The sequence below is a fragment of the Lichenostomus cassidix genome, chromosome 1, assembly GCF_008360975.1.
Source record: "Lichenostomus cassidix isolate B80296 chromosome 1, HeHo_3.0, whole genome shotgun sequence".
NCBI classification, from domain to species: Eukaryota; Metazoa; Chordata; class Aves; order Passeriformes; family Meliphagidae; genus Lichenostomus; species Lichenostomus cassidix.
In genome coordinates, this window is record NC_139479.1 from 90,537,894 (window position 1) to 90,554,150 (window position 16,257).

Consider the following 16,257-nt stretch of genomic DNA (forward strand, 5'->3'; position numbering starts at 1 on the left):
CTCCCCCGTTGACTTCCTACACAGTCACACAGCTCTAGGCAGCACAAGCTCTTGTTCACCTGTGCTGCTGCTTGAAGAGCTACAGCTTCCACAGCCACGAGGCAGATTTTTAGCACCTTATTCTCTGAACACCAAACTCACTGCTTTTCTGTGCCCATATTCAGTCCCTCAGAATAATGAAAACCTCCGGTTTTCTCATCTCATTTGAACTTTTACATTTTTGTTATGGTAGAATTTTATCATTTTTGTAAATGCCAAATACTACTTCTATTATGCCTCTAGCTCTGTATTATCAACTCCGCTCACTCCAGCTTCACACTTATGCAAGTAATCTTGCTCCCTGACTGATTCATCTTTGTCCTCATCTATTGCAATTTCTCCCCCTGCCTCCTGCCTTGATTTTCCATCCATGGCTACTGCCTAAAAGTGTGGGGGTTTATAAAAACTGTCAGAAAGGACCTGGAAAGAAGTAAGAAAGGATGACCTTAACAGAGACCTAACGATTCTGAAAACTGGAAATATGTTCTGCTGCATAATTCTGCTCTTCAAATGGCTTAGTACCATTTGGCTTAAATTGGTGACAAAGGAGTTTACTGGATTTTTGCAAGTTTACAATAGGCTTGGCATCTCACAAAAGCCAGGTTTCCAGTAGAAGTCTGGGCAAGCTTCTGTGATCCCAGAGACACAGCCCTGTTGTGGTGGCTGGAACTTGGAGAACTGAAGGACAGCCAAGGAGTAAAGGTGGATAGAAAGTCAGACAACGTTTCTATCATACCGTACCCATCACACCACTACAACAGTGCAGATTTAAGCTTTGCCAGAAGTTTGTCTTTGGTACTTATTTAAATTAGGTCAGCTCTCCCTGAGAGGAGGTATAAATTCTGAAATGCATGTCCTGTGGTCCCTGGCAAGAGGAACTTTAGCTGGTGCAGTGATGTGTGAGTGGCTGTTCACATCTGCAGCCTATAGCATGGCAGATGTGTTCTTTGCCCTTTCAGCCCCTTAGAGCAGTGGCTACAGCGTTTGCATAGCTATAGGTTTGCATCTGCCCTATACCCAGCTGCCACTGTGTGCAGAGTGACTAAGGTCTTTGCAAGTGCAGCTGGGCTTAAGAGACTCTGCAGCTCTATCCTGCTTTTCTGTCCCATATAATTTTTACATCTCTTACCTCCTCAAAGAGCTCCAGGCTGTAGGTGTTATCATCATCGGCAAAATAGACTACGCCTTCTGGTGGTGCAGTGTTGCTGAAGCTGTCCCTCAGCCAGTGCAGCCCCAGGTTCCTCTGTAGTGTCCCTCTTGGGGTGTGGGATGGAATCCAGGTCACACCCAGCTTCAGGCTCTTGGGTGTCTCCACATTGAGGTGGGTGAAGTTGAGCCCAGCCTTCTCCAGCAGGTTGGATACGAGGTTGGTCCTCCGCGGAGAGTCCTCCACCACCACCCAGTGCAGGTTCTGCACGTGGAGGAAGGTGTTGGCCAGCCGGGTCAGCTCAGCTTTCTGCACTGGCCGGCTGTAGGTAGGGGTGATAACGAAGATGGTGGGCAGGGTGTCTGACCATGGGGGAGGCCTGGAGTACACATAATTGTGGATGATTTTAGGCGTTGCTGCTAAGCTTTGCTGCTGCCGAGTGCATGATGGGAAGCCTTCTTCTCTCAGTGCAGATGTACCATTAAGGAGAGCTTTAGAGGTCACGTTCTCATCTGTCTCTTCTGGGCAAAAGGAAGGAAGGAAGAAAGAGGAAGAAAAAGAAGATGTCAGAGGACTAATAACTGCCAGGCTGCCTCATATCCAGGGAGGGACACATCTATCTGGAGTCAGTGCTTAACACAACTGCGTTTTCTCCCCTAAGCCTAAGGTGCATGTTTAATGTGCTCTTAAGAATAGTTTATGTTCCTGCTGTCAGCAAACCCCAAGGGGTCCTTCAGGAGAGCTTGTCTTTGTTTAACCCATGCTGTGAGAGAGCATCTCCTGCTGAGGGTTCACACCAGCAATCATCACAACCACCAGAACACTGACAGCAAAACTTTTGCACTTACTTCTCAGCAGGCTGAGGTAGTGGGTGGTTGGGTACTGGTGCCACAAGGTTAGGAGAAGAGCCCATGGCAAGGCAATCAGGAGCGTGGTAAGAAGGTTACGTCTCCTCAGCATGCTGCAGGGAGCTTCCAATGCCCAGGCATCTCTCTATCTTTCAGAAAAGAGAAAAAGAGTAAGGGCTCTGAATATCAGTCACCATAAATGCAGGGAGGCATGATAAATGTTTGGCCCTGATCCAGCAAAGTGTTGTCTAAGTTTACAAGGAGCCCCATTTACATTGCAGGTCCAAATCATTATCCAACTTGGCCAACTCTGGTGCTATTGAATAGCTTTTAGCTATTTCTGTTGCTATAAAGAACATCCCACTGTCCCATGATGAAACCACCGTCCTTGACTTAGGGTTGTTCATGTTGCTGATTCTGAAGCTAGAGAGAACTTCTACTTGCCCCCTCTTCAGGAGTTGTGTTCATTCCTGAGCTTTGTAGTAACCATTTAATTTGCTTCTTTTGTACAATTTTTAAGAACTGTGTGCAAGATTTGTGTGCCTGTATATGCAACTGGACAAAACAGCAGATATCCTCTAGATAGCCAGCATCTCTTAACTCTTCTGCAGTGTTAATTCATCCTCCTTAAGCAGATGCACTGAGGCAATCAGGCATGCATGCTATCACCTACTGAGTGTTCCTCGAAATCCCTGCCTTGGTCATTCCACAGTGCTGGTGATGCCTGCTGAATGTTTAATTATCCCACATCCCTTTCCAGTTCTGGTTTGCAGTGTTTGGCCATTGCAGCATTTAGTTTAAATCACAGACTTTGAAGTACCCACCAGGCCCTACCAGTGCTCTTGCACTCCTAGGCTGAAGGCATTTTGAGGGAAGAGAGTGATGGCATCATGCTGATACTGATACAAAAGATTGAAAGGAGGTTCAAATTGGTTGGCTCTAAATTCCTGCTCTGCCAGGGATTTTTAGGTGTACCAAAGGCCAGTCATCTAAAACCAAGGTCCTCAAAGGGATGAACATAAGCACATTTTGTTCAAAGGCAACTCCTTGCCCAGGATTTGCGTTCAGCAGCTCCTCATCTGTCCAGAGCAGAAGGATTGCCTTGCTTCAGCCTCAGAGAGGTGTGTGAGAAGAACCATGACAACTGGTCTAAAAGTGCTCTGCAGTGACAGCAGCCACAGGGTACTCCTGGAAGATATTAGGAGATGCTATTCTAAATTTGTCCTTTGGGACCTTCTTAGAATCTGTCTTTAATTGTTTCTCAGACATTTTACCTTAGTGTCCTGAAAAATCAAGGATTACACAATTGCAGGGCTCATCAGTGCCCTACCACCAATAACTGTCAATCCTATTTCAGCCAAATCTGACAGCAGACTAGCATGTCTCAGCAAGTCCTCTGGCAGGCAAGTGGATGTTCATAAGCCCTGTTAAGGAAATTACTGCAACACAAGTTCATTCCTTGTAAGACATCAGTGGTACCTTGCTGGAGCAATCGCTTAGGAAAATGCATTTCCACTGACTGTTGCCCCAGCCAATCATTAATGGTGATAATATCTAATGTTTCTTACCTCCTCACTCAGGAAACATCATGCTGCGCATTTCACAATTTTCAAGCTATAAAAAACTGATAGAGAAGTGGACCAAAGATCCTGTGTGGCCAGGGGCACACAGGAGTGTTCTGGTGACGTGAGCAGGAGCCTTGTACAGCAAACATGCTGGCTCTGCTTAACTTCACTGCTTTTTGATGACTGGGTCTGGGGCAGGTACAACAGTGTTCTTCAAGCTTTAGTGCCAAAGGCATGGGTGTTTGGTAAGCGACAGATCCAGGCTGGACACAGGGCAGGATGGTGTTAGTCACACCAGGGACTGCTTTCCCTACAGGAAACACTTTCTCTTACCAGCGTAGCAGCACAGAGTAAAGCTTCCCATCACTCATGGCTGTGAGAACTGACAGAGCCACAAAAGTAATCCAAGGATTACTATTAACAACAGCAGATACCTAGGTCCACCCAGGCCCTGGCTCAGGGTCATCACAGCTCCTTGCTTCCTCTAGTATGCTTGCAATTACAAATGTCCCTGCACCAGTCAGGCAGCCAGTGCTTCTTCCCTTTAATAAAATGCCTATAGTATACAGACACAGCCTCTATGCAGCAAACCTGCTATTGCTGCAAACTTAGGTTGCTTTTGGAGGGAAGAAGAGGAGGAGGCAGTGGTGGCAGCTGTGTTACCGAGAGCACAAAGGAGAGTGGATCAGAGTTCGAAGAATTTTTAACAAATTCCCATTCTAGCTCTTTCTCCTTCTTCCAGCCAGCCCTGCTCATGCTTCCCAAACACTGCAAACAAGTGGAGATGCCGTCTGTGTGTGCAATTCCCCTGGTACTCTGTGCTCATTTATTTCTACATGCACCTCCTCTCTATTGCTTTTCCAAAGCAAGCAAGGCTGAAGAAGTTTAACCCTGCATAAAGCCCCAGGTAACTTGTGAACCTCACAGAGGAGCTGACTTTAACCCTATTTAAAAAATCTCTCTTTGAATACTTTATTTTCTCTTTAAAATGCTCCTTTGTGTCTTGGTTTGAAAGACCTTCTTCTGCCAAGGAAGGTGGAAACCTCACTTGGAACAGAGAATATGACCCCCCTTCCCTTCGAATTATTATAACTTTGAAATCAAGGGGCTTTCAGGCAAAGGTATGGGAAAAGGCATAACAGTTCTTTACTAGTATTTATAAGAAGGCAAACAATCAACAACAACGGCAGCAACAGCAAACAAAACCAGAAAACCCAGTGACAGCCTTGTCAGGGCTGCCCGGCACTCTCCCCTCCGCTGCAGTTACGCTGACAGCCGGCAGGGGCGCTGTTGGCTCCCGGCCGGGCAGTGCGATGATTCCCTCGCGCCGGCAGGGGGCGCTGTGGCGCGACTGAGGCGAGTCTCCCTCACGCGGTGATGGCGGTCGGGCTGAGACAGGGACCTCAGGCTGGGGCGGCAGGGCTGGCTCACCCGGGGCGGCAGGCAACAGACGGCAGGAACTCCGCAGCTGTGGCAGGAGCCGCGGTGTGTCCGGGCAGGCACGGGGTGCTGAGTTGCAATGTAGCAAACCCCCCGGAGCAGTAGCAGAAAAAGCTAGGGGTTTGAGCGGGGAATCTCTCCCCTGGATAGCTCACCGGCGATGGCTAATCCCTGGCTGCGGGCTGCACAGAGGGCGCGGCCCCCGGCGGGGAACGGGGTATTCCCGGCTCTGGACTCCCAAACATTGGAGAGGCAGGGAAGCAAGCCAGAAAGCTCCAGTCACTGTGCCGAAAGGAAAAAAAAAAAAAAAACCAAAAAACCCAAAAGCAAGAGGCGACCCCGGCGTGCAGCAGTACCTGGCAGGCACACGTGCTGCCGGGCTGCTCGAATCGCCCGCGCACACACAAGGGCGGAGCTCCCCTTGTTCCCCCTCAGCAGGAAATCCCGGGCTGGCTCGCAATTATCGCGATATCGCCCGAGCCGGGGGGCGGTGTGTGGCCGGCGGGGAGCGAACATTGCGGACACAAAAGATAAAGAACAAAAAAACCCCGGAGGTGGGATGGGATACAAAGATATCCCCAAGACACTTTGTCTCCCCCACTGTCTCCCCCTGCATCCATCATGCGTGCTGTTCTCTGTTGCTTTACATTTCCCACCTGCCTTTTCTCAGTCCTTTAGAGTCTCTTTTTCTTCGCTGTTTCCACGACTACAGGAATCCCCTGGCTTACTAATAATTTTAGCCTTTGTCTTCTGTCCTTACCCACACAAAGGCCCTTTGCATTCTCTTAATGTCCACCCCGCACGGAATATCTCCCACAAAGTGGTCCATTAAAGCATCAGTCCATCCTTTTGAAAACAGCATCAAAATCCAGTCACATATCAGTGCCTCTGGGTAGCCTGCTGATGGTCCCAGTGGGGCTTGCAGAGGTTTACTGCACATATTTTTACCTACTTTTTATAATTAAAAACAAAGTCTCCTAAGTGGCTCGGATTAATTGCATGCCTGCCAGCAAACATTGCTGTGTGTATTCTTGGCACAAGAATACACAGCTACCTTCCTTCTGCCTTTAACCCCTTTCAGAGGAGATCTTATTAAATGAGATTCTAGATCAGAAGAAAATTTTGTGATCATCTAAACGTATCTCTGGCGATCATCTGGTAATTCCTGGGTTTAAGCTGTAGAGGGCAGGGACTATCTCTTAATGTGCTTGTACAGTCCGGCACTGATCCCAACGGGAGCCTTTGGATGTGATTGCAATACAAATGTTATTGATTGTACTCTCTTGCTGGCTCTTCTCCTCCCTTGCTATTTCCCTTGTCCTGCCTATTCCCCATTCTTTTATATTTTCTTTTTTCCCCTAGTGTCTCCTGCAGCCCTTGTTTGTGTTACACACCCTTAACAACATTAACTGAATGTTTGATGGATGCCTTCAATATGCTGCCTGTAGCCTTCTTGAGCTGTTTTCCAATTACACATCCCTCTTCTTAATTTCATCCATCAATCTTCTGTTCTCCATTAAAAAATAAACACACAGAGCACAAAGCTGAGTATGATAGGGACAAAATGTTTTCTCGTACTACTCTTGCTTCATGCTGCTTTGTCAGATTTCTCAGCTCCTGGGACACAACACCATTCAGTCTCCATTTAAGCTCCTGTGCTGATGCAGGGTGCATTATTGTGAAAGGATTCAGGAGAAGACAATGAAAGAAGCACACGGGGGGAAGAGCTGAGCTGCCCAGAATGATGCTGAACAGAAGCAAGATCTGGCTGAGGCTCAGACCATCGCATGTGACCAATCCCTTCATCTGTTGTTGACTAATTACCAACAGGGTACAATTTGTTACAGGCACAACCGCCCAGATGTTGAGAGAGGGATAAGGATTTCAGGCTGGAAAATGACCCAGGCAGTGACTTTTTCCCTGGGTTGTAGAGTGTTTGAGAGGACATGCTGGGTGAATGGGAGAAAAGTGAAAGTTAGGGAGAGACACAGCTGACTGGGGATTATAAGGCAGGCACGTTCCAGTGCCTCCGATTTTCCTACAGCCCTCTTGAAAAGCTGCTCAATTTACATCCTCTTTAATAACTCAGAAATGGTTAGGATCACATGGGCTTTGGTAGCTCTCTTCTGAGGTTTTGTTTCTGCCCTCTGCCTCCCTGATCCAGAATGAGAACCACACCTTTCGATAAGTTTGCTCTGCAAGAAAGGTGATTTTCCAGCCTCTGGTTCAGGGCAGCTGCCCTGTCTGAGCCAGGCTTACAAGACTCTGAATGCTGGACCAACCTCAGCCCCAGGACTGTATGGCTCTAATTGGAGACACAGGCTCTAAAGATCCTTACCTTCCCAGAGGGACAAATTTCACAGTTCAAACTGTCCCTTGGGAACATCCCACCATCCAGTGTAATGATTTTCTAGGCAAGCACCCAAAGCAAACTACTCTCAGCTAACAGAGCCAAAAGTTTCAAGAAATACTCCCTAATCTTGGTTTGAGCTGTGTTTGCAAGCCTTCTGTTCTGTGTGTACCCTGGGAGGAGACAGGTGTGGAGAGGGGAGGAGAGAGGGGCATGAGAGGCAGAGCTGGAGCAAACCTGCAGGTAACTGCAGATGACTCCTAATTAGACACACCAAAGCTGTCAGCAGGGTTTTTGGTTTGTTTTGCCTACATTTTGCTGCCTCTCTCCACCATCCCCTAGCCACCTTGAGGAAGTCCATGCAGATTTCATGAGTTCCCTAACTCCCGGTGTGGGAGATGTGATGCTGAAGGCAGAACAGGGAGCTTTCAATTATTGATGAGAGCGACCTCTCTTTAAACAAGGAATGCATAATTCATGGCAGCGCCGGTATTTGTGGTGAGCAGCACCGGCTCAGTCTCTGCCTTGCTGAAATGCACAGGAAGCTGCTGTCCCCTCTCCCCCCATTCCCTCGGGACCATCAGAGCCTTCAGCCGAAACTACAATAGTGCTAAAAATTGAGACAGGCCAAGATGCTGCAGCACTTCCCCTCACCAGGCAGCTGCCTGCCTGTTTGAGATGTGCACGATAAAGTGGGAGGATGGATTCAAGGAACCACAGAAGTGGGTGGAATGGGTTATTGCTCTGGGATAAGCAGGGCTAATTACTGTGCAAACACAGCCAAAACAGGGCATTTCTAAGTAGCCAGACTCCTCTGACCCCCAAATGGGGAATGGCATTGTTGTAGGACAGAAAGGATAGACTAGATCTAAAGGACAACGCCTGAGGGTTCAGATCCAGCTGTATTTCTTATGGGGGTGGGAAAGAGAAGGGGAAAAGGGAGATGTGGTTTTCTCCTCAATAAGTAGCATTTCTCCCCTAAACTCTGCTGGAGCTGTATGACTGAAAAGCAAAGGGGAAAAAAAAAGAAGCAATTTTTCTAGGAAGGAAAATGTTAATCATAGAATCATGGACTGTTTTGGATTGGAAGGGACCTTAAAGACCATCTAGTTCCAATGCCCCTGCCATGGGCAGGGACACCTTCCACTAGACCAGGTTTCTCAAAGCCTCTTCCAACCTGGTCTTGAACACTTCCAGGGATGGGCTATCCACAGCATCTCTGGGCAACCTGTGCCAGTGCCTCACCACCCTCAAAGTGAAGAACGTCTTCCTAATATTTAACCTAAACCTATCCTCTTTCAGTTTGAACCCATTCCCCCTTATCCTATCACTCCATGCCCTTGTAAAAAGTCACTCTACAGCTCTCTTGTAGCCCCTTTAAGGTACTGGAAGGTGCTCTAAGCTCTCCCCAGAGCCTTCTCTTCTCCAGGCTGAACAGCCCTAACCCTTTCAGCTTGTGCTTATAGGAGAGGTGGATGGAACAGGGGAGAGAAAGGCTCTGTCCTAAACCCACAGCTGGGATCCTGACCTCCCAGGAGCACAGGCCCAGTAGAAGGAGACTGCAGTTCTATCCCAATGTGGAAGAGTGCTCTTCTGTTTCAGTGATCCCTCTGCTGCAGACCTGGTGAGTGGCTGCAGTCAAGTGACACCTGCAATCTGAATGTGTTGAGCACTCCCCTACTGCTCATGGGGATAGAGGGCAAAGAAAAATTAACCGAGTCCCCTGGAGAGATAAAACTCAGGGAACTACAAATAATAAAACAATGCAGGGAAGGATGGCCTGGTCCTTCCCCAGGGCAGGAAGAGCAGAACTACAAGCAGCTGCGTAGTTTCAAGGCTCAGCCCCATCAATACTCTGTCCCTTGGTGAGCGGGCTCCTGTGGGGACAGCTTCCCCAGGAAGTGAGTCACTCCCAATGAAACAGCAGCCCTTCCCAAGCCCCCGCGCCTTTTCCTCAGATGCAAAGAAAGACTTCATCCTCTCCTGCCAGCTCTGATCCCTTCACCATATGGAAGCACACTTACTTCAGCCCAGAAACCAGGCTTGTCCTTTGGGAATACACCATGCACAGCCCCCATCCCTCCACTGCCCACGTGAAGCCAAGATGAGCATTCCTCAAAGCTTGGTCCACAAACAGTTTGACACATTGCTTCTGAAGAGCATCCTTGTCCCAGACATGTGGCTTGTGTGTGGGAGCATGGACTTCAGGAAGGTGATGCTTTTTACAGGGCTTTCTTCCAAGTTAAAAAAAAAAAGATAAAAAAAAACCCAACAGAAAACAAAAAAGTAACTTTGGTGGAGCTAATTAAATCTGCTGGCTAGGTCCCACGGGAGCCAATACTTTAGAGACAGCACGTGGCTCAGCCTGCTATCCCCAGGTAGATCAAGGGTATCCAGGCACTATCTGGGCTATCAGCAGGAATGGAGATAACCCAGTTTGAATACAGACTAGACCATGAACTTGGCTGCAAAGTCCGTCCTTGCAGGGAGCCTTCCGGAGCCTGAAAAAGGAGGTCTAAGCCAAGCTATTTTTAATCAGCCCAGGCCCAAATGTCCTTCATGATTGATCCATACAACCTGTCACCGCATTCCTGCCCCCTGAGCATTGGCAAGGGTGGGCTGTGACTCAGAGGGACACAGCCCTCTGCCCCGTCACAATTTCCCTGCACTGCAGAGCCATAATCCAGAGGTGCCAGAAATACCCGGAGAAAGATTAGCAGCTCAGGCCTGAAGAGAAGCAGGGGGTACCAGATGTCTCCTGAGAAAGCTAGCTCTCTCCTGAGACCTCTAAGCTTGGAGTTATCCTCTCTTGAAAGGGAAGTCAGGGGCTTATTCAAACGTCAGCTTCTCTTCCCTGCTGCTGAGCTCTGGCAGAACTGAGGTCCTTTTTAGATGCTGATGACTATTACAGAATAATAATTCCAAACGTATCAGCATGAATCAGCCCAATATCTCCATTAGCCAACAAAAAAAGAAAGCTTTTTTTTTTCCCCGAGGAGGCAAAATAATTCTAAGGAAGCAAAAACAATAGCGGATTGTTCCAAAGTTTCTGTATATTTCATTCAGAGCTTTCCCTACTGAGTTAACAGCTGATGCCTGTTCAGCAGGAGTGGGAGCCGTCATTTTACAGCTTTCTTACAAAAGCAGAAAGGAAAAACCCATAGTATTTCCTTCCAGAATATTTTCAAAGATGGAGAGGAATTACTTTTTCAGAGAAAAAGGCATTAGGCATTATTTGATGGATAATTACATTTCACAGGTGCTTGTTATGAGGAGAAAAAAATCTCATTGATCACAAGCTCCTCGTAAAGAAATGGGGCCCAAAGGCCAATGCTGTTTCTCTGGTAGCAGCCAGGATGCAGAGACAAGCTTTGATCTTAGCTATGTGTCAATATGACATCAAATGCAGACCTCCAGAGGAACATGCTATCACTAATGCACATTCTTGATTGATTTAGACAGCTTGTTTTCCTCTTGCTTTCAAAGGCGATGTCAAAATGTTCTTCCCTGCTGGACTTCCCCGTTACTCCTAAGGAGGGCAAAAGAAAGCAAAGGAGAAACTGCTCTCTGGCTGAAATCACAGTGCAAATGAGTGGGGCAGCAGTTATGCCATTTAAAACACCAGTGTAGCTAAACATGTCTACTGTCTTCCCAAAACCTGTGGAAATGCTGACATTTTAATGGTTACATGTGTATGCTGGCCCCCTGAAGGATCAGAGTTCTGATCTGTTATTATGTGGAAAGAACTGTGGGCAGAGAACGAGTGCAGTGTAAGGGCAAGAATCCCCCCGAGTTTTTATTTGGGAATGCTAGCTGAATTATGTGATCAATAAAAGCGCCGTACAAACAGCAAATTTGTGCGGAATGTTCTTGTGGGTGGCTGTTCCATATAGATTAAGACAGAGAGGACACTGGACAGCACTGATGCCACATCATGCAGGTGTTATTTGTGTGAGATTAGAGAGAGGAGAAACACCACTTTGGTCTCTTTGATGGACATTTTTGCTGTTGCAGCTCTCTGAGCTGTGTGAAATACGCTTGCTTTGTAACTAGCTGAGATGGTCCAAAATGTTAATTCTGATTTCTTCCTCCAAATAAATCATCAGTACTCATTATATTTGCCACTTGCTGTGCGGCATCCAAGTGTCATGCAAACACTTTTAGAAACAAACGTAGAATGGAGAAATAAATTGGCACCTAGAGAATTGTCTTTTGCAATAGATATACATTATAGGTTATAGTCTGCTGCTTGATTTGTACCTTAAATGCCACAGTTGATCTGTATAGCTTTGGCTTGATTAAAAGAAACACTGGAATGAAAATTAGAGTCAGCAGACAGTGTTTATTTTCCTGCCTTCTACACATGAAATAAAAAGGAAAGAAGAGAGTGAAGGAAGGGCAGGAAACTAATGGGCAGTGTCCTGCTAGGGCTGTCCTGCTGTCCTTCCCTGTCCTAACAGGGAAGCTGTTGACTCTGGACTACAGGCAGGCCATATCCAAATTAGGTGCCAAGGTACCGGGGATCAAGAGACCCATATGCAATTCCCACCTTCTGGGAATGCCAGAAGAACAACATCTAACCTGGGTACTGGCAGTAGCTGCCAGAAGATAACCCTGCATCATGATCAGAATAAGTTTTATTTTGTAGAAAAAGTAAGCAGTGGGTGCATTTGGGAGCTGAGGGGTACCAAAAGTCAAATGCCTCTTTCTGACAACAATCCAAGCCTACCAGAATGAAAAGATGTGGGTTTTGGTTTCTGTTTTTCCATGTCTTGCACTGTAAAAATGGAAGGTTCTGTTGGGAAGGAAGGGAAGGCTGTGAGGGGATTGAGGGCAGACGAGCTCACAGCATGAGAAACAAACTGCTCTCTCTCTTAGAGTGTACAGGGCTTGCCATAGGGCTTGCTTGTGTAGGGATTGCTCTCTGCCATGCTCCTTAATTGCACATGAAAGCAGCCTGGTCTGAAAGTCATCTTTGCATGTAGTGTTTATAAACCTTCCCTTGGGAAGGAGGTCGGCTTGTGCTGTATTGCACTCATGGGCTTTACTGTGAAATTGTGAGCTTCAGGCTGCTCTAGGCCTGCATGCAAAAAGGGATTGATACTACCCTCCAAGCTGGTGAGTTGCCTGCTCTGTTTCTTGAGGTTGGAGTATCATCCTTGCACAAATACAATTATGATAGCCCTGGGAGATGCCTCTCTCCAGCTCTTGCACCTCTGCACTCACAGCTGCTGGGCAGTGCTGTCCTTCCTACCTTCCTTCCACATTCATGGATTGCCAGTTGGCCTTGGACAGAATAACTTCTGGTTGGAGAGAAAAGATGAACTAAGCTTTTTTTTTAAACCCTTCTCTGCAGTTTGAGAGCCCTTGGAGCTTCAAAGGCAGACCAAGTTGGCCTGGAAGATCAGGGTAGACAAAGAGTGGTTTCTTGTTAGAACCAGGAATGGGCTGCTGCGGTAAATCTGAGGTGGAAACGAATGTCTCCTTATTCTGGGGTGAATCTGGCTCCCTCCTTGTGCGTGGGGAAGGAAGGTTCTCTCTGGATATGATGATGTTTGTGGAAGTCAACAAGCCAGGCTAGATATATCTAGCTTTACACATGCACATGTGAACTACCTCCATCCCTTACCAGCTCCACAAAAAAATACCCCTGAAGGGCCAGCAACAGTTCCTAGGCAGAGGAAACATCCAAAAACCTCTTGAGGAGGAAGAAGGAAGAAACTGGATTTTTGCTTCTGCTGCTGTAAGTAATTTTTGGGCCATTTGTGTTTGTTCTGGTGCTCAGATTAGGACCCATATTTGGGTTAGGAAATAAATACTTAGTATCAGTTTTTACCAGTCTGGTAAGTGCGGAACGGAGTATACAGAAGCAGAAATTTTGCCTAGTGACTATTTTGCACCAGTGTTTAACAGTTCCAGGATTTGGTTTGACTACAAGGGAGCTATAATCCAAGTGTGTCTTGGCTTGGCATAGCTTGATGGACTATGAATAAAACTTGCTGAGATGGCAGCTTCTCTAGCACTGTAAAGGAGCTGGTGTTGACGGAAGAACCACAAGCATCCTTTGCAGCACCTCCAGAAGGGGCTGCTAGTTGGGGTGAAGTGTGCAGAGTTTGTCTAACAGGCTAACATGACTAGGAGCACAAGTGGGGAGACAAGTGGGGTCATGATACAGGAACAGTCTAGGGTTTATTCTCAAGAGGATGACAAGAGAAGACAACTCCATGCTTAAAGGCTATTTGAGGTGGTAAGAGCAATTTAAAATTATCCTTTCCCAAAGAATCCTTTGGGATAAAGTATGTTCACCCCTAAAAGTCTTCTTAGCACAGAGGTCAGCAGTGATGATCTTAGCAAAATGCTTATCAGTGTCCTGTGACTTTCCTTGTAATGGAGCTGCCGATGCATATCGAGTAGTAAGAGGTTTGTTGTGTTTTCCGTAATGCTCCAAGAGTCCTATTCTAACATGAAAGTCAGAAACATCACTTCTGCTGTAAAGAAAGCCCCTGTTATAATTTGGTGACATGCTGCTGAGCACTGTAGGTTTGAGGAAAACAGGGAACAGTATGAGAGTTGCTAACCAGAATGGGAAACACACTGGGATTACTGGAGGAGATACAGAGAAACCTGTGGGCTGCAAGAGTACAAGAGGTGCTGGTATCGCATGCTGGAGGGCAGACATGCGAGTTAAGGCAGAGCAGGGGGCTGGATTGGAGAGAATATCTGAAATATCTAATTATGTACAAAACAGAGTAAGAGGTTGTGGGAGTAGGATGGAGAAGGCGGTTCCAAGGGCAAAAAGAAAACAAAAACATGCTGGAGGAGCACTGTTGGCCAAGCTGAGATCTGCCACTTAATAACACTGGACAAAATGCAAATAATTTCTCCTTCCTAAAGATCTGCCAGGGGATGCCTCAGCTATCTGGGGTCAGTGGTTAACACTCCTACCTCCTTTCGTATTGCTCCACAGAGATGAGGAGCTGGCACATGTCTGAGGGAGGAAAGAAACTTGCTGTGGACCGTGGAGCAGCAGGATTTGCCAGAGATTGCCTCTGACTGCCCAGCCTAGCCCTGAGATACAGCTCAGCTGGGCTCGTGTTTGACTTCAGCAGACACTGCTTGTGGGCTTTGTAGAGGTGCACAGGGATAATCAGGATTTGGTTTCTGTTTGCTTGCTAATTTCAGCCCCTGCTGTGAGATTTGGATGTTTCTGAGGATTCTGTATTAGCTTTAATGATTAAAAAATTATTTCAATGCTTAGTGAAGAAGATGCATGGTCTATCATTGAAGCCGCTTAGCAACAGGACTCATTAAGACACGTATTAGTACAGAAAGATACCCTTGCGCCAGCGCCCTCTTGGAATGACTATCCACTCATCTAAACAAGATAAAGGTCTTTGCTGGCCTCCTCTGAGGCCAGAGGATAAAGCAGTCAACTGTGAAACAAGATTTCTTGGTTCTTTTTCTGGCTTCAGCTATGCGTCAGTATGTGGATCTGGGCAAATCATTTCACCTGCTTCAGTGCCTCAGTTCCCCCACAGGTAAGATAAGCACAACAATGTATAAGCACTCTGGGGAAATGACTTTCAAGTGCCTAAGCTCATTACAGAAAAAAACAACCAGTGCAGTGAATAAAACTGTCTCAGCCCCTTGCTGGTAGTTTGTACTAACCACACGGTTCACTTTGTCCTCCTGAAGCCCCACATACAGTTAGCTAATCACAGGGGAGAAAAAAAGATCTCCTAGCTCCTTACCACCTGGTAGTAGCCAAGCACAGATGTTAAATCTTGTCATTTGGCACAAAAGAATTAATTTTAGGCAAAGCATTTCTGTTTATCCTTCAAGGAAGGAAAGGGTCTGCCAGTTCTGGGGCACGATCTAATTTTGCTCGCAGGAACACTGTTAAATACCATGTCTGAGAGGAGAACAGTAATACTTTGTGTTTTATTCCCAGAGTCATTCACTGAAGCTCTCAGGCAGCAACATTATTGGGAGGAAAAACTGAAGTGGGGTGGAGGAAGCAGGTGTAAGAGCAGACATTTCGGTCCACAGTGAAAAAGCTGAGGCATTCCTGATTCTTTGGCTTACATGCAGGACATTGAACTTCATACCTGGCTGCACAAGCCTTGGTCACACCTTAGTGTGGAGTAAGAGTAAGGGAAGCATAAATGAAAGGAAGATGAAGGAAGAAAAATGGGTGTAGATGAGAAACTAAGGTATGACTGAAAATGGTTCCTGAGGAAAGGAGAGGGAACAGACGAAATGAGGTTAATGGGAATGCGAAAGTAGGAGAAAGGAGGAGGAGGAATGAACAAGGGTGAGGGAGCGGGAGACCAAGTGGGACAGCAAGCAGGAGGCACAGTCAAATCATCTGAGCTCGCTCTGAAGAGGTTGCCTATTTTGTTTGAGCCTTTTTTTGTGTGTGATCTTGCCTTAAAATTGCAGGAATGTGGCGGCACAGCACTGGCGCTCTGATTTATTAATTCCATCCCGTCCCACAAGCCCATAAAACAAAAGCATCTGTGTTTGCTCAAGAGAAAACCATGAAGGGCCTCATTCACGTCAGAGGTGGAGAGAGAAGCTGGCAGATACAGGAAAGTCATCGTCTCCTCCTTCCTTTTCACCTTTGTGTGGATCTGAGCTGGGGGAAGGGCCTCGGGGGAGAAGGATCTAGGGGATGAGGTATCAGCAGGGAGAAAGCTAAGATCACCCTGGCAATTTGTGCTGGAGAAAGTGGAGGGGAGACACAATGAACACAATAGGCTGGACCAGTGAGAGAGGCACCCCAGCACAGCAGAGAGGACAAGATCCCTTGCTGCCACCCAGGCTCACCCAGCACTGGTCTCTGAAGTGGCACTTTGTGCAGTATTA

General features: G+C 47.0%; 1 protein-coding gene across 1 annotated transcript in view; it reads right to left on the reverse strand.

The window, feature by feature from the left end:
- LOC146445267 (galactosylgalactosylxylosylprotein 3-beta-glucuronosyltransferase 1-like) overlaps positions 1 to 16,257 on the reverse strand; it is a 29,670-nt gene that overhangs the window by 7,393 nt on the left and 6,020 nt on the right. Inside the window, exons 2-3 of the mRNA XM_085070616.1 lie at positions 2,035 to 2,183; positions 1,169 to 1,707 (exon numbers count right to left, since the gene is read on the reverse strand). Coding sequence (XP_084926742.1) covers positions 1,169 to 1,707; positions 2,035 to 2,146 — 651 coding nt within the window. The 5' untranslated portion in view covers positions 2,147 to 2,183. The remainder of the gene's footprint in view (positions 1 to 1,168; positions 1,708 to 2,034; positions 2,184 to 16,257) is intronic.